The sequence below is a fragment of the Rhea pennata genome, chromosome 7 (genome assembly GCF_028389875.1).
Source record: "Rhea pennata isolate bPtePen1 chromosome 7, bPtePen1.pri, whole genome shotgun sequence".
Classification (NCBI taxonomy): Eukaryota; Metazoa; Chordata; class Aves; order Rheiformes; family Rheidae; genus Rhea; species Rhea pennata.
In genome coordinates, this window is record NC_084669.1 from 9,694,020 (window position 1) to 9,717,926 (window position 23,907).

Consider the following 23,907-nt stretch of genomic DNA (forward strand, 5'->3'; position numbering starts at 1 on the left):
ACAGTCCGAGCACGGCACCAATAATTAAATAGAGCTTTTTATTTTTTTCGGAAGCTACGGGAGATCCAGGAAGCTGAGCGGCGGCCGTCGTGACGAAGCTGCGGCGGCGAATGCGGCGGGAGGCGGCGGGCGCGGTGCGCGGCAGCGCCGGCGGGAAGCGCCGCCCGTGTCGGCCTTCGGCGGGTGGCGGCTGCTGGCAGCGGCTCCGGCGCGGACAGCTGCGTCGTTTTCTGTTGAAATCCTCCCCGCTTCGGCCAGCGAGGTGGCAGTCGGGGGCGGGGGTAGCTGGGCTTCGCCTTGCGAGGCCGGGTTAGGTGCTTGCGAGAGGAGTAACCGAAGGAAATGGCGCGCTCTGCGAATGTTTCAGCATCTTACAGCGTCGGGGTTTGTTTGACAGCTGGGTTTGCAAATGTCCAGAGAGGCGCTCCTTAAATTATTTTTAGGGTGGGAGTCACCATGCTTCTATCTTATCAGGGATCGCTGTTTGGTTTGTGGACCAGTCTTGCTCTTCTAAAATGGAGGTCAAGTGCTTTTCTTCAGCTGGTAAAGGAAGGGGGAGAGAGAAAACATATTAACAGAAGGAAAACTAGACTAGAGGACTGCTGCCAAAGAGCAAGGAAAATATTTCATGTGTTGCCATGTCTGAAGACACTTTACTGGAAGAGGACATTTGGGAATACAAATCCATTAGAAAACAAAAGTTTGTGCGTCAGAATAATTCAGAGTGCATCTCTACAGCTGTGCAGAAAATAAGTAGTGACAAGTGCAGGCCAAAAAGAAAGGGAAATGGAAATAAAAAAAAATCGGTGGAAAAAAATGATACTGTTAAGAAAAGCAAGCAGAGATCAACACCAGATCAAGATCTAGATCAAAGTAAAGATGATACTATTGTGCAGTCCCAGGAAAGTGTTAGTAGCCTGACAGAGGAAGGCTCACAAAATGCAAAGCCTGTTCACGATGGATACTGTCCAAGCTGTCAGATGCCTTTCTCTTTATTGTTAGTCCAGACACCTCGGTGGCATGTTGCTGAATGTTTGGATACTCCAGGATCCATGGAAAAAGGTATGAGTAGCATAAGAAAAGGTCTTTAAAAAAAGATGCTAAAGACACATCACACAATGTTGCTGTAAACTCTACTTTTTCTATTTTGCTCAAAATCTGAGGTGCTAGTTGGTATATGTTGTTATTGATCATTTATCAGCATTATTTTCATATCAGATTTTGGATTCTTTATAAAGAACATGGAACTGATACGAAAATAATAATGTTATTTCAAAACTGTGGAGTATTGATAAAGATTAATGGTTGTTCTTCAAAGTCCCCTTTTACTGGCTTTAATTAAGAAATAAAAAGCATTCAGCATATTGCATATTTACCACTGTAAAAAAAATGGATGTGATCAATCTTGACACCTGTTTCAATTAGTCAATGTTGAGAAAAAGCCTCTTTCAATTAAGAGATGGCTACTTTGGAAACAATTTGTTTCTCCTTGGGTGTGAATTCTATTACTGTGTATCCACATTGCTGTGCAATTTTTCCAGTTGTCTATGGACAGTTGCAAGCTGAAATTGGTTAGGCTGATGTACTTGAAGTGTTAACCCCTGGCACAGTGTATTTTGGAAGTTTTTTTTACAGAATTATATGTGAACATTCCTATATTTGTGCCTGTGAAACTTGTCTGCCATGTGAAGGCATGATCATAGGATCTCACACTTTTTTCTGAGTTCACAAGAGAAATTAACTCTGAAACATTCAAATAGCTAGTTTTATGTGAGGAAGTGCCATGCATTTACAAGTATCTGAACAGATCCAGGCATCCAACCTACATTGTTAATATACCTCATAACTTTTGAAGAACAGAAGGTGTACAGTCAGAAAACTTCAAGTAAAGGCTACTGTTAATTAATATAATCACTTTCCATTTCATATGGACTGACTTTTCTCGAGGCTTTACCTTCAGAGCAATGGAATAGGAGCTCTTAATCTTGAGTTTGCTGGTGTTCTTAACCTAAGGCAGATGTTAATATTTCATTTCCATTTCTTACTCCTATAATTAAGAAATGAAAAATCTGATTTCTTGTATGCATTCACCTTTAAATTTTCAAAAGTTAGGCCAACAAACTTTCAACAAAGAAAGTCTTCAGGTGTTCTTGGCATCTGAATCCCGAATACTTTTTGCACATAAGTAATTATTTTTTAATTTAATTTTATTTATTTAATATGTAACCCACTGGACAACTTTGAAATGGAATTTCAGGTTGATTCAGAACATAGCTTTGCTTTGTTTTGAAACATGTTTATTGCCTTTTGAAGTGCCACTGCTCTGAGGTCGTTGCTTGCACATGGGATGGCTCTAAACTAGAAGCTGTGTAATTATGCTAGCACATTGGAACAAGCTAACACACCCTCCTTGTTAGATGGGTATATTAAGTCAGGTTTAGTGTTGAGTTTACAGCAGCTATTCAGTTTTAGGTGGGAAGCAGTCTTTAGCCAGCTTAGAGCAGGAGCTCTTGGCTGATAGAAGATTGTTTTGTATTTGTGCTTTTTATCCTATGATGACTGCTTCTGTAAGAAAAAGCCTTTAAATGAAAAGACATATATAATTTTTATTTTAATATTTGTGCCAAGTGCACATCTTTATGAAGAGATTAACAGTGCTCTCTGTTTAACTTTTCATAGAGTGTCCTGATGGTTTACTATGTACTTCTACCATTCCATCCCACTACAAGCGTTATACCCATTTTCTACTTGCAGCAAGCAGGGCAGGAGATTATCTTGTAAACTCTTCAATATATACTTCAGAGAGGAAGATCACATGTTCTCCAACTCTTGTGGAGGCACTCTCACAAAATGAGAAGCCATCCAGTAATGTCTCAAATGAGGAGCATACATTGATGGTACGGAGTTCGACACAAATGAAATCGCTTAATATGACCACTGAAAGTACTTCTGCAAACGTTCAAGAGTCTCAACAAAAGCTTCAGTTTATACATACCAGAGATAATAATTGCAAATTTGAATTTTATGACTTTGCATCCTTTCAAGAAGGTGAAATAGGAGAAGATTTTGATAGTCAGAAGGATACAAATCAGCTAAGTCTGCTACAGTCAAAAGCTGACTTCAGTGACTGTGAAATTTCTTATTCTCCACTAAGTACTTGTGAGGAAAGTGAAGAGGAAGCTGAGGAGGAGAAGAAAGTAAAAGTGTCACAAAAGAAATTAGTTGAAGTCCAGAGCTCTGAAAATGAAGAATCTAACAATGTATTGTTTAAAGAAATTGATGGGCTTCTCTTAGAGCAGATGAATCAGTATGAGTGTATTAAAATGGTAAATTTCACAACAGGAAAAGAACACTGTGAGAAAGCAAATACATCAAGCTATCTAGATCATAGTGTAAAAACTGTTTCTTGGGGTCACATGAATGGTGTGTTCTCTAATTCAGCATGTGTAGATAATCAGCATCAGCAAGAGGTGCTAACCACAGAATCTTCTTTTCCTCATAATTATAATATAATTAGGGAGGAGGTTGAACAGTCAGAATTGATTTCCTCTGTTGCTAATGCAGGTAATAAAGAGTCTAAAGACCATTTTACTTGTGCTTTGGATTCTGCCTATGTGACTCTTACTGACAAGCCATTGCTGCAAGTCAGAGAAGGTGCTAGTTCTCTCCTGTCACAGGAAAGTAATATTTTGAAGGACCCAAGTAACCTGTTAACTATTACAGATAAAATGACTGCTAACACAATTGAAAAAGCAGTATGCCAGGGCAATCTCCAGTCAGTAATGGAGAAAGAAGGAAATCTTCCTAATACAGCTGCTGTATGTTGTCCTAGCCCAATCTCTAAAACAGTGCAGTTTGTTTCTTTAGCAAGTATGAATACCAAATCCAGTTCTGCCAAAGAACTCAAACAAATGGACATTGGTGTTTTCTTTGGGTTAAAACCCAAAGTAAAAGAGAAAAGCAAAGAAGAGATGTGTTCAAGTGAAAGAACACAGATATCGAGTCCAGTTACTCCCGACAGAAAGAGGCCCAGACAGTGCAAAAGGAAAGCTGAAGGATCTGTGGAGGATCTAGAAACAGTTACAGAACGTTCAAATGAAAACGGAGTCTTTGCAAATACATGTTCTGGTGGCCAACGAAGGTGGAGAAAGAAATTTAGAGAATCATCTGCTACAGAGGAAAGAACAAGGAAAAAACAGTGCCCATTCTACAAGAAAATACCAGGTGAGAGATAATTCCTGCTTTTGTAGTGGTTAATTAATCTGTCTGGAGTGTTGTATTTTTTTCCCCATTTTAGGCAGTATTCTTTACTCTCTGTAACCATTTGTCCCTAGGGGGCAATTAGGGACTCCAGTCCCTAATGAATTTTCCTTTCCCGCCTAAGTCGATCAGATTTTGTGAAAGTGTAGGTCTCCAGGAGCTGATGGCAGAATTAGAATCATCAAAGGCTTTGTCAGTATAGTGAAATAATTGTCTCTGAAAAATGATTTCAAAGACAAGTTTTCAAATGTATTTAAGAGAGTAAGAAACATAAGGAGTTTCGAAAGACAAAGGTACTTTCTTAAATTATTTTGAATATATCCCTTCTTAATATTCCCTTCTTCTAATTCCCCAAATTAGTCTTTTATATAACTCTGTTTGTGCCTGGAAAATAAGTCTGTCAATAGCAATTATTTCCTTACACTAAATAAAAAAACTGAATTTCATTTTTATTGGAATTCACAAGTAGTATTAGAAATATTAAGTGTTACAACTATAAAAACAAAAAAGAAATAGCTAGGGAAAGAGCCAAGAATTTCTCAGAATCTCAAACAATTATCAGAGATACAGGATGCTGCTGATGGATCAACAGCTTAAAAAACTTCAGACCCTCACAGTTTACTACTAAAGGTCTGTCTTAGTTGTACGGTTTGATTTTTAGCATCCTAGATAGAAATTTGAAGATGCGAAGTAGAAATGTATTTGTGATACTAAATGCCTAGCTGCTTTTTGGAGACTGACCTTTAAGCCTTTGCAAAGTTATACCAGTATCATGGGTTCCATGGGTTGAGAGAATTTTCTATATATAATAAAGTTGGCGGATTGATTCCTACAGTAAAAATTTCAAGCTGATTTGCTATGATCTTTCTGTATCACTTTTATTCTGAATTTTGTTAATACACTTGAAATTTATTTGACTTTATTTTCTATATTGCTGATATATGCATTTGTCCTGCGGCCTGCTGTGATTCAGTCTCATTAAAGTTTAAAACCTGATACTTCTCTAACAGTTGGGGATTTTTTGGCTTTTGTTTTTTAATTTCTGGACTGCTGTGGGGTTTTTTTTTTTGGAGCTGCAAGTACTTAAAGCTCTAGAGTCAAGTAAATAGTTCTATTTGGAAGAGCTGAACAATTTGCATAAAATAAAATTAAAAGTATTTGCCAGCAGATGGATTAATTCTGTGCAATATTTTATGGCTTTGAGAAAGTAGAGCCAAATGTAAAAGGACCATTTACCAATATGTTTGAATTAAAAAAAAATTGCAGAGAAAAGGACTATGTTTTATACAGCTGTTTCTGTACAGCAGCTTTATACAAATAATGCCATATTGAAAATATACATTGGCTAATCAGTGAAGTTTTATCTCAGCAAATGTATTAAAAGACTGCAGATCACTTGCTTGATAACTATACAATAGCATGTTTTAGGAGAAAAATTAAACATGTAATAGTTGAAAAACTACAGTTTGACTGCAAAATGTGTTTTTTTAAGCTGTAGTTGTCTGTTGTATTTTGTGTTAAGATGCTGATATTAGACTTGAATCCACATGGACTTTCAGAAATACCAGCTGAATATAGATAGATGTATTTTGCTTAACCAGTTGCATTCTCTGGAAGGTGACATATGAACAATAGATATTTGGGTGGCCTGTAAAGCTGTTTGTGCACAGACATTTTGTTAAGCTTTATTTTAATAAATGAAAAGTGCTTGTGACTGTTAACTCATATGCAAGCCATGTTCATCTTCAAATGCTTTCTTTAATTGCATATCTTGTAACCATATTCCCTTTTTAAACTGTATTTCCTTTTTTGGAAGAAAAGAAGGAAGAAAAAAAAATCAAAATGGAAAACAGTTTCGAACTATGCATATTTACTGACTCACTTCTCTTCCTCTTTTTCTGTAGGAACTGGTTTTACAGTTGATGCCTTCCAGTATGGAGAAATTGAAGGCTGTACAGCCTATTTCCTCACTCATTTTCATTCTGATCACTATTGTGGGCTAACAAAAAACTTCGTATTTCCAATCTACTGTAATAAGGTAAAATTTCCAAGATTACTAGATATTATCAAATCCATATGCAACTATAATCACTGTTATACTGATGATGATAAATGTAGGAGAGGAGGTTCCGCTTCTGGGGCAGTATACACAGTTTTCATATAGATGAATGTGGGATCCTGTGGTGAGAGATTTTCTTATCCTGATTTGTCTGATAAGGAAGATCTGTGAAGTTTCCCTTACTAAATAACATGGAAGAGAATAGGTTTAAAGATCATACAGTCCAATCTCCAAATATCTGAAAACATTTTCCAGAACCTCTCTGCAACCTGTTCCAGTCCTTAACCGCTCTGTGAAACTTCTTCCTTATATTCAACCAAAATGTCTCTTTTTGCAGCTTGTAGCCATAGCTTCTTGTTCTTTTTGTGTGCATCATGGAGAAGAATCTGGCTCCATCTTCTCTGTAACTCTCTTCAGATGGTGGAAGACTGCAGTGAGATTCCCCTTAAGCCATCTCTTCTCCACATTAAGTAAATGTAGTTATCTTAACCTTCTGAATGGCTGAGACTACCGTAGACTATTGTATTTCCAACAGCGCCTCTTTATTTGTGATGCAGTAGAGCACCTCACCTAGTCAGTCCCTACAGAACCAGTTCTGATATATGCCAGAAGTCTCCTGGATTGCTTGTGTCCCACCATGTTGTCCTTTCAGCAAGTGTTAGGATGATTACAGTCCCCCATGATGTTGGGTAATCACAGTTGGGTAATCACCCATTGACAGGATTTTTTAAGTTTGCTTTTAAAAAATTTGCTTTTTTTTTTAAGGCAACTTTTTTTTTCATTTTGCTTTTTGAGGGGTGAAATGCTACTGAAAGGCTTGATTATACCAGGATCTCATAGTTTCTCTCTGAGCCAGACTGGCTGAGTTAGAAAGCCTTTTTTTCTAAAATAAATAATGGGGGAGGGGAGAAGTTTGAAGATTTTGTATCTGTTTGATATTAAATCCTTTTGTCGTTACAGATAACTGGCAATCTGGTGAAGAGCAAACTCCGAGTCAAAGAGCAGTACATCCACGTATTGCCAATGGACACAGAATGTATAGTAAATGGAATCAAAGTGTTGTTGCTTGATGCCAATCAGTATGTATCGTTTTGTTTGTTGAGTAGTGTTTGTATATATAGAATATTAAAGATAAATAGCTATATACATATACATGTATATATACATATATACACACACAGTTAATGATTTCATGATCTTGATGATTTCAGTGGACCTGAAAAATTAAGGCCAAAAATACTTCAGATACTTGGGTTAACTTAATAACACAAATTTTTATTTCAGAAGTAACTTAAGAGCATAGGAGCCTAAATTTCTTGCAAGTAGATAGCTTTTGAAATAGCTGAGTTGCTTTTAAAAATGAAACCTAGGCTTTTTTGGATAGCTTTTATTTTTTTTTGTTTGCTTGTAATGAGTCCATGGTGTCATCCATACACAGTTCCTTAACTTTTTACATTTGCTGAGAGGCTGAATGATTTTCCAGTGGTCTGGACACTTCAGTCTTTGGTGTCTAGTGGGAACGTCCTTGACCTGATTTTTGTGTATGCTAGGTTTCTGTGGGTAGGTTTCAGATATGTTCTATTTCCCCTGAAGATAGTGAAATCTTCAGGTAAATAAGAGTGTTGTACTTTGGATCCTGGTACAGTTTCATCCAGCCATCCTAACCAACAATTTAAAAATTGAACTCTAAACCTTGTTGAGATCTATAATAAGATTTTTATTGGATTCAGTGACAAAGGGTTAGATTTTGCCCAGGTTTACACTGGCAGCATATATAGCAATGTTTCAATTAGTATTCAGTAGCTTCTGGCTTCCAGTCCTGTGCCCTTGCTCTTCTTCCTCTTGGTGCCTTATTTGGCTATGAGATAAAAGAAAAGTTCTTTCCCTAAAGTATGTATTGAAATGCACTGTGTCACAGCTGGTTTGAATATTACTTATCTCTGGTTTTGTTTTTTGTTGGAGAGATAAGATTGTATGAAGTCCTTTGAGAACCCTTTCTGGGAATGAAAGAAGCCTTGTTGCTTATGTAAATTGGACGCTTCTCATTTTTCTTGATTTGCTCCTCAATCCTCTGCTTCAATTTAAAAGGCATATAAACCCTAGACACAAAGCTCAAGTTTTTTGAGCGCTTACCAATTCTGTCATTTTTAGCTCTGATTCTTGACAATGTTTCTTTTTTGAGATTTTGTTTATCCTTTATGGATGATTCATGTTCAAAATAGTCCCACTCATTTCCCAGTCTGAGCATTTGCCTGCTTTTAGTGAAGAACTGGAGAAGATGCAAAGGACTCCCTGTAGCTGTGGCCTGCAAAAGAATTGTGTTTATAATCAGTAAATTCTGGATGGAAGATAATGTTTAAAATCTGCAAATAGAATTTAAAAGCAAAAGCTTTAAGTTCTAAAGGAGTGAAGATGGCTTTTGCAATAACACAATTCTGTTTCTCCAAAATAAGAATCTTTAGCATGCTGTTTCCCCTTTAAATCTAGTCTAATGGGAACCACAGAGACTGGAACTGAGGCAGCATCTGTGTCATACCTAGAGGAAGACAGAGCATCCTAAAGAAGCAGTTAATGCTTGATTAATTTACTGTTGATTTATTTTTCTTCTTTTCATCTTAGCCAAAAAATAAAGTTAGCTTGTCAATGGCCATGAGGATAACCTTAGATTTCCTTTAGAAATTAGGAATTTCTAGCAAACCTGGCCTGCATATAATACCCATAATTTAAAAATCTGTTCTCTCTGCCTTCCTGCTACTGGAGCGCAGTGTACCTCTTGTCTTAAGGCAGTTCATCGATATAGAAAATTAAATCCTTTTTCTTTTTTTTTTTAAGTTGTCCGGGTGCAACAATGATCCTTTTCTATCTGCCTACTGGAAATGTTATTCTACACACAGGAGACTTTAGGGCAGATCCTTCTATGGAGCGCTATCCTCCTCTGATTGGTCGAAAAGTCCATACCCTTTACCTTGATACCACGTAGGTCTTTTTTTATTATTATTATTTATTCAATATAACCCTTGTTTCAGTTGAGTAAGACTTTATATGAATCAGATAAATTGTAGTATGAATGACCTTTCTGTTTTTAACACTCCATTAGGTGTGTTCAATGTTATATAAAATCAGATAATTATTAAAAATCTATGTATGTCTGGTCTCTTCATAAGTTATAGGAGTGAGAATAACAGTGGGTGATGGAAAAGTGGCCAGAGTGGCCTTATTATTTATAAGTGATATTAAATTCTAGATGTCAAAGTTCATATTTTGAGTGTTCAACTTTAAAAATAGAGGTTTATGGAGCAAATGGTTTTAGGTAGATTCAGATCTATTGTAGAAAAAAGGAAAAAGAAAATTCAGAGACTGAAAGAATGCAAAATAGTTAGGTCAGTTTTCCAAGTTTTCATTAGAACTTCTTCTGACTCATCTATATAAAATTGTTTCTCTGTATATGATGACTAATGCCCAGCTGCAGTCTTTATTTCTGTTCCATATGTTTCTGTGAATGAATAATACTTTATGTTATGGTTTGTGTGCATGACAGAAAGTAGCCATAAAGATGTAATTATTATGTGATACAAATATCTAGCTTGAAAGAGCATTTGGTATTTATAAAAGAAAAAAATGACAAAATGCAGTGTCAGTTTCAGACAGTGAATAGTTATATAGAAAAATATGCATATATTGAACATAAATTTTATTGCAACAATTTCATCTGCGTACCACAGTGTTTTCTAACAAACAGATTGCCAATAGTTTGAAATTACATTGATAGGTAACACCTTTTTCATTTCTGTAATCCTCAGTGCATGAAGTTTTAAAAGTCTTTTAGGAAAACTAACATGCCTTCGTTCTTGTATAACAAAGTGTTAACATAAACATCTTGTTTCTATGCCTCAGATACTGTAGTCCTGAATATACTTTCCCTTCTCAGCAAGAGGTTATCCAGTTTGCTGTGAATACTGCTTTTGAAACAGTAACTTTAAACCCACGTACTCTAGTTGTCTGTGGCACCTATTCTATTGGAAAAGAAAAAATTTTTTTAGGTATGTAAAATAAATATACTACATCAAATGACTAAATACCTGCCTGAAACTGTTCTAAATGACCTTTACAGGATCTCTTAAGCTTGATGGTCAAATATCACATAAAGAAGATAAATACATTTAGTAGAATTCTGCCAGCAGTCTTCCCCCCCCCCCCCCCCCCCGCTTTAGCATGCTGAAAGGAATGTTTTTCTGCTATATTTACAGCCCCCAGAATGTATGAAATGTCTATTCAGATACTAAGATGAATGAACAGCTTTGGTGGTGGTGGTGAGGAAAGCACTGATAATAATTTAAAAACCATAAATGAAATCTTCATAATGCCTTTAGTTTTAATAATCTCAAATGTTGTCAAGAAACAGCAAAGGGGCAATCTTAATTATTCTTGAACCATCTGTCTTGTTAACACATTTTCCCTCAAGTTTTTTTTTTTTTTTTTTGTAAATTCTTATAGTAACCAGTTTTAATGGGATCAATTTTAACAAAGCATTCCCAAAAACAAAACATATCTTTTCCGTGTCAGTGAAAATCATCTGTGTGCTATGCTTCACTCAATTACATCATTAGAAACCATAATGATTAACTGAATGTATTTTTTAGAGCAGACAGCTGTGTGCTATTTGTGTTTCTGAGTAGATTTTTAAAGTCATCGGTGCAAGACTTTCTCTGAAATTCAGTCTGTAGTTAACTTGGGCTGTTCGTCCCATATTCCAAAAAGTACACACAGTTCTGGCTTCTTTGAAATAAATACCAGTTCATCCCCAAAACACACCTTGTAACTGAAGAATATACTTCTGTTTTGCTTCTCTTTCCAATTGTCCTAGAATTTTAGAACTAAAATATAGGAAGCTGTGTATTTGAAGTCATTACAGTTTTCTGCTTTTAATTTTAGAACATGGAATATTGTATCTTGTTGAATATGAGTTTTCTTTTAAATAGTAAAAATGTTCCAGTGCAATAACTAGGAATATCTCCAAGACAAGTAATGTAAGAACTCTCACTTAACATTTTTTCTTTCTTTCTTTTTAACTTCATTCTAAAGCAATTGCTGAAGTTTTGGGCTCAAAAGCAAGTATGTCCCGTGATAAGTACAAAACACTGCAGTGCTTGGAATCAGCAGCTGTTAATTCCCTCATCAGTATGGACTGGGATAATAGTTTGCTTCATGTTCTTCCTATGATGCAAATTAATTTTAAGGTAAGTTTAGAAAATATAATATGTTAATTAACCTGAGGGCAAACTTTATTGTTGGCTCATCCCAACCTGTGTTGTCTGTTGCTTTTTAACCACCTGTCAGATCATATTTGTTTAGTAAAGTTTTGACATACAGCAATACCTTGAAAATGAGATGCAATTAAGTATTAATAACTGTCTTCAAACATGATGCACAGAAAGTGTAATTTCACATTAATGCAGTGTTCGTACAAGATGAGATGAGATTTGTTCAAAGGCTTGCTCTTTGCAGGCCTTTTTGAAGCAGGTTTGTGTAATGACTGCAGGATCTATCCTATTAACAATTAATTTATTTTGACACTTAGTCCCTGTTTTTGGCCTGCCTTTTACCTTGTATGATGTAGAAAAAGACTAGAAGGATTTTCTGTCTGAAGATTTCTTTGTTTAGAGGCAGCCTGTGAGCACTGCAAACTTTCGATCTGTTTTTTAACAAAATGAAAGAATCGAGTTCTCCCTTTTCCTTTCAGTTCTATTTCCATGGCTTTACCACATAGTTTCAACAGATAAAATGATATTCTCTGTCATCCCATGATGAAGATCAAAGATGGGGATATAGAAACTTGAAAACAGTGAAAACTCATGTACAACATACACTTGTTTGTGTATAAGTTTGTATATGCACTGAGTGGGTTGAAGGACACCGTGTAAATATACATTCTTTATTTTTTCCACGTACAAGACTTTTCTCTACTACTTGTAGCAAAAGGAAATAAAACAGTTTTTGTTTAAGATACTGTTTCATCTTAGCTGACTTTTAGTGACATTTTATTCAAGAGAACTGAGACACTGGGATTTCAGTGTGGAGATTTCTGTGGGAATTTCTTAGTTGGGAAAGGTGACAGATTCGTGGGAAAACATTTTTTTTAAATAGACCCCAAAATACAGAATGGCATTAGAGCAAAGCAGCAGGTTCTAGTTTAAAGGAAGCCAGAAAGAAGGGAAAAAAAATGGTCACTGCAGTGTTTCTCACTTGGATTTATTTTCCTGCTCTGCCTTAGGTCTACTCAGTGAGCTCAAGCAAATCCTTCATAACAACATAGTATTTAGCTGCAGGACCAGCCAAGGTCGGAGTTGACCTAAAAAGGAGAAAAAATGGCTGTATGATTTGGACAGGAGCTGTAGGAGAAGGAATTTAGTATCTTAATGGCTTAAACTTATTCTATAATCTTTTCTGTAGTAGGGGAGAAAATGAGTAATAGAAATGCATATAGATTTATTTTGTTCAGCTCAATGTGTTGTATTATCTTAATAAACAGCAATACACTTTAGTTTCTTGCACAGGGTTTGTTATGTGATACTTCTATCATGTATCCCTGTGCTTGTAGAGTACTCAGCAGTTGGATTTCTGGTAGAGGATGTGCATAAACTGCAAGGATCTGTAGACAGCCTTACTTCTCAGAGGGAAGTGGCTGTGTTGTCTAGCAGGGCCTCGTCTTTCAGAATGGAGATTCTGGACAAATTTGCAGCTTGCCAGGAGTGATGCCCGGACCCACATCAGGCCCAGGGAAAGATAAAGGCACAGACATCCTTTGGACTGAGGCACTACAGTACTGGTGTAACAGCTGCAGTGTTCTGTTCTGGGGCTTTAATGTCACGTATGAAGTTTGACTGTGATCTGCAGCTATGATTGGTAATATTATGTCCATATAAACTAGTTATGCCAGGTGGACTTCCAGAGTACTAATCTTCCAACACGGCCAATAACTAGATGTGATATGTAGTATCAGTAAGAAGTGGAGAATGTTAAATATCTAAAGATGAATTCAGCCATTCATACAGCCATTTATTTGTCTGCTCCAGCAACATCAGTTAACATGAATTCAGAAACACAGTATTTTGAGGATATATTATCTGGTCACTGGGAGTCCCTTGTTCTAGTTAAAGAATAACAAATGATACATCTTGTTTTTATAGGCCATGTAAATCTTGATGTCATTATCTCTGGTTGTGTGTTTTTCTTGTGTGCTAGATTACACAATTTCATCTTGAGTTACTGACTCACTACAGAATCTGTTAGTGGACCTCATCACTAAATACCAAATAGTTTTCAGCAGAGTAAGCCTTAGCTTTCATTAGCTTCTTCTTAGGTCTCTTCTACCTCTTATATTTTATTTGGTCATTAGCTTTGCTTAATAACCCAGTCCTACTTCTTAATTCAGGCTAATCTACTCATGTAGCTGAGAAACCTACAAATCCATGAAATCCTTATGGGAGTATTCTCAATCAAAAGATCAGATTTAGTCCTTATTTAGAGCTGTGATTTTTTTTTTTAATATCAATTGCCTTTTTAATAGAATGCAAAAATCCATCTCTGATCTGATTCTAGATAAAGGACAGACAAGAAGCTGCATAATCTACACAAGCTTACCATGACTGAAGTCTAGTTTGTGATAACTGTTGATAAAACTGTACCCAGCCAAGGAAGGCTTTATGTTTCCAGAGCTGAGAGTTCCCAAGATCAAATCTAGCCTCAGCTTTCCTTTCTACTCGGTTGAGTCTAACTTGCTCCTATTTGTCAAATATTAATTCAATCTATCAGGGAATGGGCTAATTTAACTCATGAGTTCTTAACAAAAATGAGTTCATTGTTACAAAAAGATTCTACTTTTACTTTGCTCACAGGTCTTCTACTGTATTCATAAACTTTTTTTTCTCAGCTTCAAGTTTCCAGTGATGACAGTTCTCCAAATTGCTGGGAAATAAGTTATAAATATGTATATAGTTAAATTTAACTTACAGCTATATATATGTAGTTGAATAATCATGTAATATATAATTATGTAATAATTTTATGTAGTTATAACTCATATGCTTATGTATATATAGAATATAATATATATATTTAATGTACATAACTATAGTTTTTTATCTTTACAAATATATATTTAAATTTTAGAAGTATTTTTGCAGTCTGTGTATGTTGCCTTTTTTTTTTTTTTTTTTTTTAAAAAAAGTTCTTAGTGGCATTATCCAGCTGTTCTAGATTTAGGGTTATTTGAAATTTCCTGCTCTTTTACATGTTGATTTTCAGGGGTATTGTCGAACATCATTTTTCATTTTTCATTTTGGAGACAGCTGCTTTATTTTTTGTGAACAACCAGCTTAGCTGTTCACATATGATTTATAGACACTGTTTCAAGAGAGCCTCACTCACCTAAATTTCACAGGCACTTTGGAAAATACGGAAACTGCAAACCTCTTTTTCTATCTTTCTCCTAGTTACTTTTTTTTTTTTTTGAGTGCCTTTTGCCTAGAGCTGGAGCAAACAAAAAGTAATTAGTGTTTAACACACAATTGTGTTAAATCCAATATGAAAAAAAGACTGATCACTGAGTGGTTTTATGACAGAAGAGGCTGAAAGCTTATTTCTGTAAACCTCCAGCATCCTCAGAATTATATTGCTGTACCTAGCTTTTCACTTAGCCAAATACCTGGCAACAAATCCAGTGCACAGCGTACTTCCCTTTCATGCTTGAGCTGTCTGTGTAAAGATGTGCACATTTCTATACAAATGCATCCACAGTGGAGGAGACTGTTACATGGCTTGAATGCTTCTGTCACTTTTTATCCTCAAATATTTGTTTGAATAATAAATGCAGTGCAGTATTCTATCACTTCATCAAGATTTGTATCAATGTTCCAAAAATCTACTGAAGAAGTCCAAATTTAGAAAGAAGGTACGTCTTTTCTCTTTATATGTGACATCCTTGTCTGGCTGAATTTGTGTGGATAGTCACCATCTGTAGTTAGGATGAAAGCAGTCCTGTCTGTAATATTAAATACCTGGCCAACTATCAGCAGATTTAATGTACTTAATCTAGGCCTTATGACTGCCCCCTTGAAGAGAACCAGTGCTTGAAAATTAGTGTTTGCCTAATGTGTGTGAAGTTTGAAGAGTAAAAGTAGAAAGAAAAAGCATCAGGGGATCAGAGGCAGGGGAGATACAGTGGCAAAGGAATAAGCTTTTTGTGTTGTAATACTACTGTTGATTTTTTTTTTTCTTTTTTAACATATGTCCCTGTCTTTCTCTAGGAGTTTATTTATAGGACTTGATGGAACTGGATTTAAATATAACTTTCTTCAGTAACTGCTGGGGTCAAAAGAGAGGTGACATACTCTAGATTAACGTTTGGATGTTCTTAATGGATATCCTTTGAACAAATGACAAACAAAACATTAATTGCTGCAATATTGAAAGTGGATGTGATGCATGAGAAAGAAGGATTTAAAAAATACTAATCCAAAGAGATGTGACATTTCACTGCAATGCTGGGTTTTACCTCAGTAAAATATAGAGATCACTATATATATTCATGAATAGCTCCTTTTGAATAAACTGAGTGAGGTTAAGTGGTGTTAGAGCTGATAAATTAACCATTTAATCATGTCTGAACCTTCTTATACCATATGGAAGCCACTTCAGTTTACTGCTGACTTTAGCAATGCAGTAGGTAAAAGATTATGGTAATTGAAGGAGGCTGATTTAGCAAGGGAATATGTTTTCCATTTTAAAAATATGGAGCTGTTAGAATATCATTGGCTAAAAAAAATAAAAGAACTTGGAAGGTGTATTTGAGATGTATTTGTTATGAATAAGCATTTGTTTCATGGAATGATGCCATCTTTTCTAAAATGCGTATATGTTTCTTTTGCAACAAACAACTTTTTGTAACAGTGAAAAGTAGAGACTTCTGCCACTTGAATATGCAGTGGAACATTTCCAGAGAATTTAAGTCTTTGTGGCACATAAACTGTCTGTGCACCCCTTTTGTATTGCTTATCCAAGTAATATCACGTGCTTCCGTTAAGGTGGGATTTTCAAAAATGTCTGTGATTGAAATGCACACACACATTTTTGAGATTGAAATTGCATCATTAGTGTTAACATTGCACACCCGATTGACTGGTTAATGTTGTAATCATTGTATTTGAAGTACTGTGTTTGGATTTCTTTGAGGCAAGGCAAGCAAATGGAATTTTGTGATTGTTCCTTATGCAGTGTTGGTCCTTTTGAAAGGAAGCGTGAAGGAGAGGTAAAATGCTACAGTTGTATTTTTATTCTAGTGAACACAGGAATTCTGTAGTGCATTAAGAGTCACGGAGGCTAGTCTTAATTCCTGTTGCTGAATGAAATGTGTTTTATAGTAGGATTTTTCATTATTGTTCTTTAATGTGCCCAGTTTAATGGGTCATGTATGTTACTAATGCATGTTGTATTGAAGGTGCTGTTAAATGTGGCAGTGTCACAGGCAGCTTTCCACTTCGCTACTCCAATTTTCATATGTCAGACATGTTAGTTGGTGTTCTATCACAGCTTTTTTTTTTTTTTTTCTTTTGGCAATCTTTATTTACTTTACATTCCTCTGCCTGCTGCTAACATAATGTTTATGCTTTGGAGAACTAAAATATTGGACTTTCAAATGGAGAATGTGCCTTTAAGTTTTTATACAGGACACATGAAATAGATTTTCTATTTTTGATTTGAAATAATACTGACCCCACTTTATTCAAAAGTGGGATTGCATATTCCTTGTACTTGCCTCTCATCTTTTTCCCTATCCTACCTTCAACAGTGTTGAAGGCTAGCTTAGCCAACTTGAAAAAGTTTCAATTTAATTTTTTCTAAAGTGAATTGATGTGAGGTGGTTTTCTTCTGATTGTGACTGGAGGTGTGGTAAAGCTTGGTTAGTGGTCAGAGCAAGACCTAGATTCCTTACTGAGTTCATGCACTGACTTGCTGTGAGGTTTTTTGTTAGTTTATCTCTGAGTGCTTCTGAGCATAGGCAGATGTCAGAATGTCGGTGTCACTTTTAAACAGACAATTTTTACTGAAACAGGCTTTCACAATCTTTTATCACAACTCAGCTGCTGGAGTCCAGACCTGCAGCTGAGAGGAGGAAATGAGTAGCCTGGGTGCAATTATACTGTTTCCTCAAGATCTATAAGAGGATGTGACTGTCAGAATTCTGTGTTCTGATCAGTAATGCGCGCTCTTAATAAGTTTGTATTCAGGTGAGGCAATTGGGATCCTAAAGTATAAGGTGCTCTGCAAATGTAAGTATTTGTCATTATTTGAAGGAAAATGGTATTAAAAGAATTTTTTTTTTTTTTACTAAAAATAAAATTTAGTCTGAAGTCTCTTCATTACCAAATTCTCAACCATTTAGAGTAATGAGCTATTTGGTAGATTTCAGTATATGCTGTATTCCTTTAACAGGGCTTGCAAGATCACTTGAATAAATTTTCTGAGCATTTTGATCAAGTTCTGGCTTTCAGACCTACTGGGTGGACCTACTCAGATTCATGCCTTTCATTGGTGGATATCAAACCTCAGACGAGAGGAAGGATCACCATATATGGTATAAGTGTGATAAAGATTCTCTGCATTTAATTTTGTATGGATGGTTTTCATATCTTTATTTTGGAAACTCCTACTGTTCATTGTAACCAGTGCTTTCTGATAACTCTTCTGTGAGAAACTGAAAGATGGATCTCTCTAGGACAGGTTTGTGGACTGAGTAATCCAAAACCCTGTAAATACAGATTTTACATACTTTCCTCTCCTACTGTCCTCTTGCAAATAAAGATTTTTATCTAATATAAACAAAGACTTCAGGAAAGAAGTCTTGGCCCCACTAATGATGGTGGCAGTGCAGCTCCAGAGTCAGGATTTCGTTCCATATCTCATTCCACTTGAGAATGTGGGCCTTCCTCTTCCTTTTAACTCCACCCACAGACTAGAACTAAATCTTTTAAAAATTTAATGTTAATTTAACCAAATATTATGTGTTGCTCAGTTTGATAATTGACTTGATAAAATGAATGCTAGGTATTTTTTCCAGTAATAAAGTCTAGATTTTCATTTTACCCTTGCTAAAATCCTTGTATCTCCAGTTTGAATTAAAACGTTCTTTGAAGTATTTCTTAGCTGGAAGGCTGCTTTAAAGTATTTTTTCAACAAGCTAAGTAGACTGACAGATCTCTGATTTGTTTCGTTTCAGGGATTCCTTACAGTGAACACAGCAGTTACCTAGAAATGAAGCGTTTTGTTCAATGGTTGAAGCCACAGAAGATCATCCCCACTGTAAACATTGGTGACTGGAGAGCCAGAAGCTTGATGGAGAAGCAGTTTAGAGACTGGATGGTTGAGGGCGATGGGCATAAATAAAAATAAGGAATACTGCATACTTCAAAGGAGATAGGGAATTGATGTTCCTATCTTTAACTCCTCATTTTTCTGTGAAGCTCTCTTTGAGTAGGACTAAGCTGCTGTTCTCATGAAAAAGCAGTATTTAGAAAAAGTGGACATCTCACACTTCTAATGTACTTATTAGAAGCTAAATTAATAACTTCCCTGCAAATGCATATTTCAAGTGATTTTATCTTACTCCTTTTTCTTCCATGTTCTTTATTTTCCCAAGATCATCGAGATGCTCAGATGTAAAATGCTGGGGGATAGAACACTTCCAGGTTAAAGATTTCTGAAGGAAAGTTATGGTAATAAATAAAACAGTGATACTAAGCTTACGTGGCATGATGTCAATACAGGCTTCAGACAATCTCATTTCATTAGGCAGAACAGGCTATTGTGTCAATGATAATTTAAAGCTTGTAAAGAAAATTTAGCTTAAGATAGGATTGGCGTGGACTTGCAGCAACTTGAACAATAATTAAAAAAAAAGATGTTGCTACTTACATTCTACTCAAGATTTTATACGCTTTTTTTTTAATAAAGAATCTACTTGATGTGTATGTGTTCTTTGTAATTTAGAGGGAAGAGTATTGTTTTCAGTACTTCAGTTGCCAGTCCAACAAACCTCTAAAATATTCAGTGACCATTATGTAAATACTGCTTGTTTGCACAGGCTGTATGAGATTAGTCCCATGTAGTGTAAGGATGTTAGTGCATAAAGTGGTTGCTCTCTAAATAGCCTTCTGTATTGTATTTAATTTGTAGATTGCATATATAGGCTTGTCACTTGATTTCTGGAAAAATAAGAAAGGCAAATACTATTATAAGTAACAGAAAGATTGGTTCTGCTTGTGTTTTTCCCATGAATCCTACAAGATTCTCAGTGGTGCTTTTTTTTGAATCTCAGTATTTATGATGCTGAGATATGTGGCTGTATGCAGTCACACTATTACAATTTCAAACAGTACATTAATATTCATTCCAAATATCCAGGAGATAAAAAAAAAAAGTTGCATTGTGCATAATGGACTATTCCCAACCCCCAAAAAAGCTAATCTGAAATCTCCAGTATGCTTTTTGGTGGGAAAACATTTTTTTAATGAGCAGTGTAGTATGAACAGGCACTTGTCTTTGATCAACTCTGTAATACAACATTACTTCGTTTTATTTCTGCCTTCTCTGAGAAATAGTATGATGGTGTGAAACTAGTGGAAAAGTAGTTCTGTGCTGATTCTCAATACTTCTGGTACATTCATTGAAATATGGCATTGTTAAATGGTACTATTTGAATTATGCAATTAAAGGAATCTAAGTTGTTGTTTTATGTGCGACTTAAGAAGCATAATTCATTATACTACCTCCCCTTATCACAATAACTGTTAATTGTCCTGGATTTGATCTGTTCATTCCTAGCACTCTACTTCTTGTTGGAGTAGGTGTATGAAAATGCGTCTTCCATAGTCTATACAAACACTGAACCTGATTTTAGCCCCTTGTACAATTCAGAGCAAAATTGGAGATTCACGTTGGCAGGAAAATATTATTGCATCATTATGGTTGTGTCTTCAATGGTTGCATCATTAAGGATTCATTCATGGTTTTGCCTCGCAGGTTTTCTATCTGGCCAATTTTGTGCCACGTATCAGGGGTCTGGAGTAAGCACACCAAAGTTAAAACCCTAATCACAGCTCTGGCATGTTCTCGCTTCTACTGTCCCATTTTCAGGAATGAATATCCCTACAGAGTGAGTATGTTTATGTGGTCCCAACATGGTGCTGTTAGAGGTTTGCAATTCAATTCATTATCCTCTGTTAATGAACCAAAAATAAACTAGTTTTCACTGCAACGGGTCTGTTCCAGGAACCTGTTGCTCTTTAAAGAAAAAAAAAATCCTCCACTCTGGGTAATGTCATCCAAAACAAAAAGAGGGTGGGAAATCATAGCTTGAATGCAAACTTCTTTATGAAATTAACCACAGTAAGAATGTAGCTTGGCATTCACTGACATTGTCCTCTACTGGACTGGCTGACTTGAAGGTTTTCAGCCATTAATTGTGTCCTGATCTGGAACAGATGCTGAAACTCTCACTGCAGTCCACAAAGCAGAAGTGCAATGGCTTTTGTAGTAGATCCCTTTCTTGTCTGTATATGTTGGGGTCTGTTTTCGGTTGCATGCTCTCCTTCAAGTCTTCACACATCAGCCCTCTAGCTGCTTTCATCCCTCCTTCTTTCTGGTTGGTATTTGCACTTCTACCAGCTGTTTTTCATGGGTGGACTTAAACTCCACAGCATTTCATCCACCTTCACAGTAGCTGCTCTACAAGCTCTTTGCTTGGCCGCCTTCATGTGGAAAAAAAATCTTTTCAGAATCTGAACGCAGGAAGAAATTATTTTTGTTCATCTTATTGTAAAGGAAGGAGGTTAATCACAGAAAGTGTCTGCTTAGATTACCAGGGAGGAAATATAAGCAGATGTGGAAAACAATTTAATTAAACAAGAGTTTTGTAGAAAGATTTGTAATAAAACCTTTTCTCTTTCCTTTTCTAAATTATTCCTAGGGCAAGCTTTCTGATCACAGCATATAAAGTCTTTTTGGAAGCACAGACATGATAAACCTAATTTCAGAGTTGTGGCCCAAGTGTAATTAATTAGGATTTAGGGAAAGGTCTGCTTTTGCATGTGAAGGAGTTGAGTGTGTTTTCAGTCTTTTGACAGTGTTGGTGTTACAGGAGTCTAAAGATTTGTTATTCAAGTTAAACAGCATTGGCTCTATGTACAGAGAAGGCATCATTTTTCAAAGGCAAGGACTCGACGATTTTTGATCTTCATTAAGTTGCAGCAAAACTAGAGCAGAGTCCAGTATGCAGTGGGTAAAATAGTCAGACTCTATCCTTCCCTTCACATCAAATGTGTGTCAAATATTTACATAAATAATATTTTACTAAAGATAGCTGGATGCTCTCCTAATTTGTTCAGTGCTGACAGACTTGGGGCAGAAGGCAAAGCAAACCAAAAGGGCAGCCGTAGCACTAGCTTCTCGAGTGCTCAGAATGGTTTTCAAGGCCAATCGCTCTAAGGAATCACGTTGCGTTTCCCATCAGGACTCCCTGCTCCTATCGTGTATCACCCCAATAAACAGATAAGCGAGTTAAAAGCAACACTGTTTGAAAAGGGTGGAGGGAGGGGAAGGAAAGAGGAAGAACTCGGTAATTCTACCGAGTCAGGCAATGTATGATGGACTTGCTGCAGTAAATGAAAACCTCTGTGTATCATGCTCCACTGTCGTCACTGAAGAGGACTCCGGGAAGGCAAGTTCAAAGGTGTTGCTGAATAAAGTACGAATGGGCAATTAAGGGGAAGTTCAAGGTGTTGGCTATCTTTAAAACCATGCCATCAAATTAAGTTTGTCAGTTAGTCTGAATGGGGAAAGGAATTGAGATGTCACTGGGATGGGGAAAGCACATCTCTTACCTGCAATCAGAACTGTCTACCTATATGTTCTTGGTATAGGCTATCAAATTAAATTGACGCTTAATGGCTTTTTGTTTCTCTCTCTCTCTCTCTCTCTCTCTCTCTTTTTTTTTTTTTTAAGATAATATGGCTTCCAACACATCCTTCAACCAATTTGGGACTGATTTGTACCAAGACTGCATTTTAAATGCTTCTCGGGGTTTTGTAAGAGCCTTAGTATCATGTCAGGCTAAAGATGCAGTTTTTGTCTTGGTGTTTTCTGTGTCTATTGAATGTAACAGTGATCTTTTTTGTGGGAGGGGGACAAGAAGCAGGTGAGTTTTGTGAACACAAAAATTCACCCCAAACTTTCCCATCCTTCCTTAGCTGCAGAAAAGCAGCTACTTCTCATTTCAGAGTCAAAACAAGCAAGAGTGTCTTGTTTGAGGGTGGGACAGGATATGCTTCACCCTTTTAGGATTTGTGGTTAGCTAGCATAGACCTGGGATGATGCTTGCAGGGATGTCAGTGAAGGAATGGTGGTCTGCAAAGGCAGAGCCCTGCACTGTGCAGATGCGTTTTTCTGTTTCTAGTTCCCTCTCTGAACCTCTACCCGCTCTTGTACAGTGGCACCTTGTTATCAAATCCCCAGTGAATGTTTTGGCAGGGAAGAGGCTTTTCCACTCTCTCACATTTACATGTGTTGTCCTATCTTAGAGCAGATAGTGGTCTGTCTGTGCCCATTTCCAGTAAGTGCTTATATAAACAAATAGTTTTTAAAAACTGCAAGCTTTCCTCTTTGGCGTTTGAATTTAACTTTGTTCACTTTTTTTCTGTACATTGTATTAATTGTTAAGCATGGGAGAAGGAAAAATGTACTGTCTTAGGTAAAAAGCTACAAGTAACGCACCTGAGGAAAGGTGATACAAGGACACAGCAAGGATGATCTGAAGCTGAGCTCAGCAAGATTGGGACCAACAATAAAGTTCTGCATGTACTGACTGCTGCTGCCCCCCACCTCTCCTGGCTGTCCACCAGCCTTTCTCCATGCAGGAAAACACTGACTTCTGTGAACTGTGTTGTGACAAGCAAAATTGAGTTTTACCTGATCATTCCCATTCCTTGTCAGCTCCCAGTAGAGACCTCCATGTGTGCAGTGCTGACCAGCACCACTGCAGACTCCTTGCTGCAAGATCTAACTCATTTCTCTGCTCCTGTTTTGGTGCAGTTATCCCAGAAGGGCTTCATCAATCAGAGGTACCCCAGTATCAGAGCTGTGTTATTTGCTTGGTTCTCTGCCCTGCTTTTCGTTGGACCTGTTGTCTGAACAAGGGAGCTTAAGCTGAAATTCAGTTATTTCTGCTGATATCCAGTGACTGAGGAACTGAGCTCTGCAGCACAACAGAAACATGTTTTTCTCTAATAGTACCTTCATAATGATTCACGGGACAGCTCCTCCCAGGTCTTCTACAGGAAGAGTGTCTACAGCCACAGGAAACTAGATACTTTCTTCCTATTGCAAACCATTTATGGATTGTCTACTGGTAATGTTTCAATAAAGACCCTAGTTTAAGCAGGAAAGTCATAACTGTCCTTCGGAGTGTCCCGCTGCTGCTAAGAAGCTCTGCAGGCAGGGCAAATTACACAGTAAGCACTAGACTGAAGCTCAGGAGA

The 23,907-nt window shown here is 36.6% G+C and overlaps 1 protein-coding gene across 2 annotated transcripts; it reads left to right on the top strand.

Moving 5' to 3' along the window:
* Window positions 1–158: 158 nt before the first annotated feature.
* Window positions 159–19,338, top strand: DCLRE1A (DNA cross-link repair 1A). 2 transcript variants are annotated; one of them, XM_062580634.1, is made up of 9 exons: window positions 159–1,062; window positions 2,680–4,224; window positions 6,165–6,298; window positions 7,280–7,398; window positions 9,152–9,295; window positions 10,214–10,359; window positions 11,402–11,556; window positions 17,810–17,951; window positions 18,594–19,338. In XM_062580634.1, the coding sequence occupies exons 1-9, from the start codon at window positions 639–641 to the stop codon at window positions 18,758–18,760; spliced, it is 2,976 nt and encodes a 991-aa protein (XP_062436618.1). In that variant the 5' UTR covers window positions 159–638; the 3' UTR covers window positions 18,761–19,338. The 2 variants fall into 2 exon arrangements, with proteins under 2 accessions (XP_062436618.1, XP_062436619.1); XM_062580635.1 differs by having other exon boundaries at window positions 2,755–4,224.
* The last annotated feature ends 4,569 nt before the right edge of the window (window positions 19,339–23,907 follow it).

Bases quoted from the DNA above. Each gene is read 5' to 3' on its own strand.
- DCLRE1A (XM_062580634.1), top strand. From the start codon at position 639: ATGTCTGAAGACACTTTACTGGAAGAGGACATTTGGGAATACAAATCC. The intron at 6,299-7,279 runs GTAAAATTTCCA...TTGTCGTTACAG, and splicing joins TTCCAATCTACTGTAATAAG to ATAACTGGCAATCTGGTGAA. The intron at 11,557-17,809 runs GTAAGTTTAGAA...TTCCTTTAACAG, and splicing joins TGATGCAAATTAATTTTAAG to GGCTTGCAAGATCACTTGAA.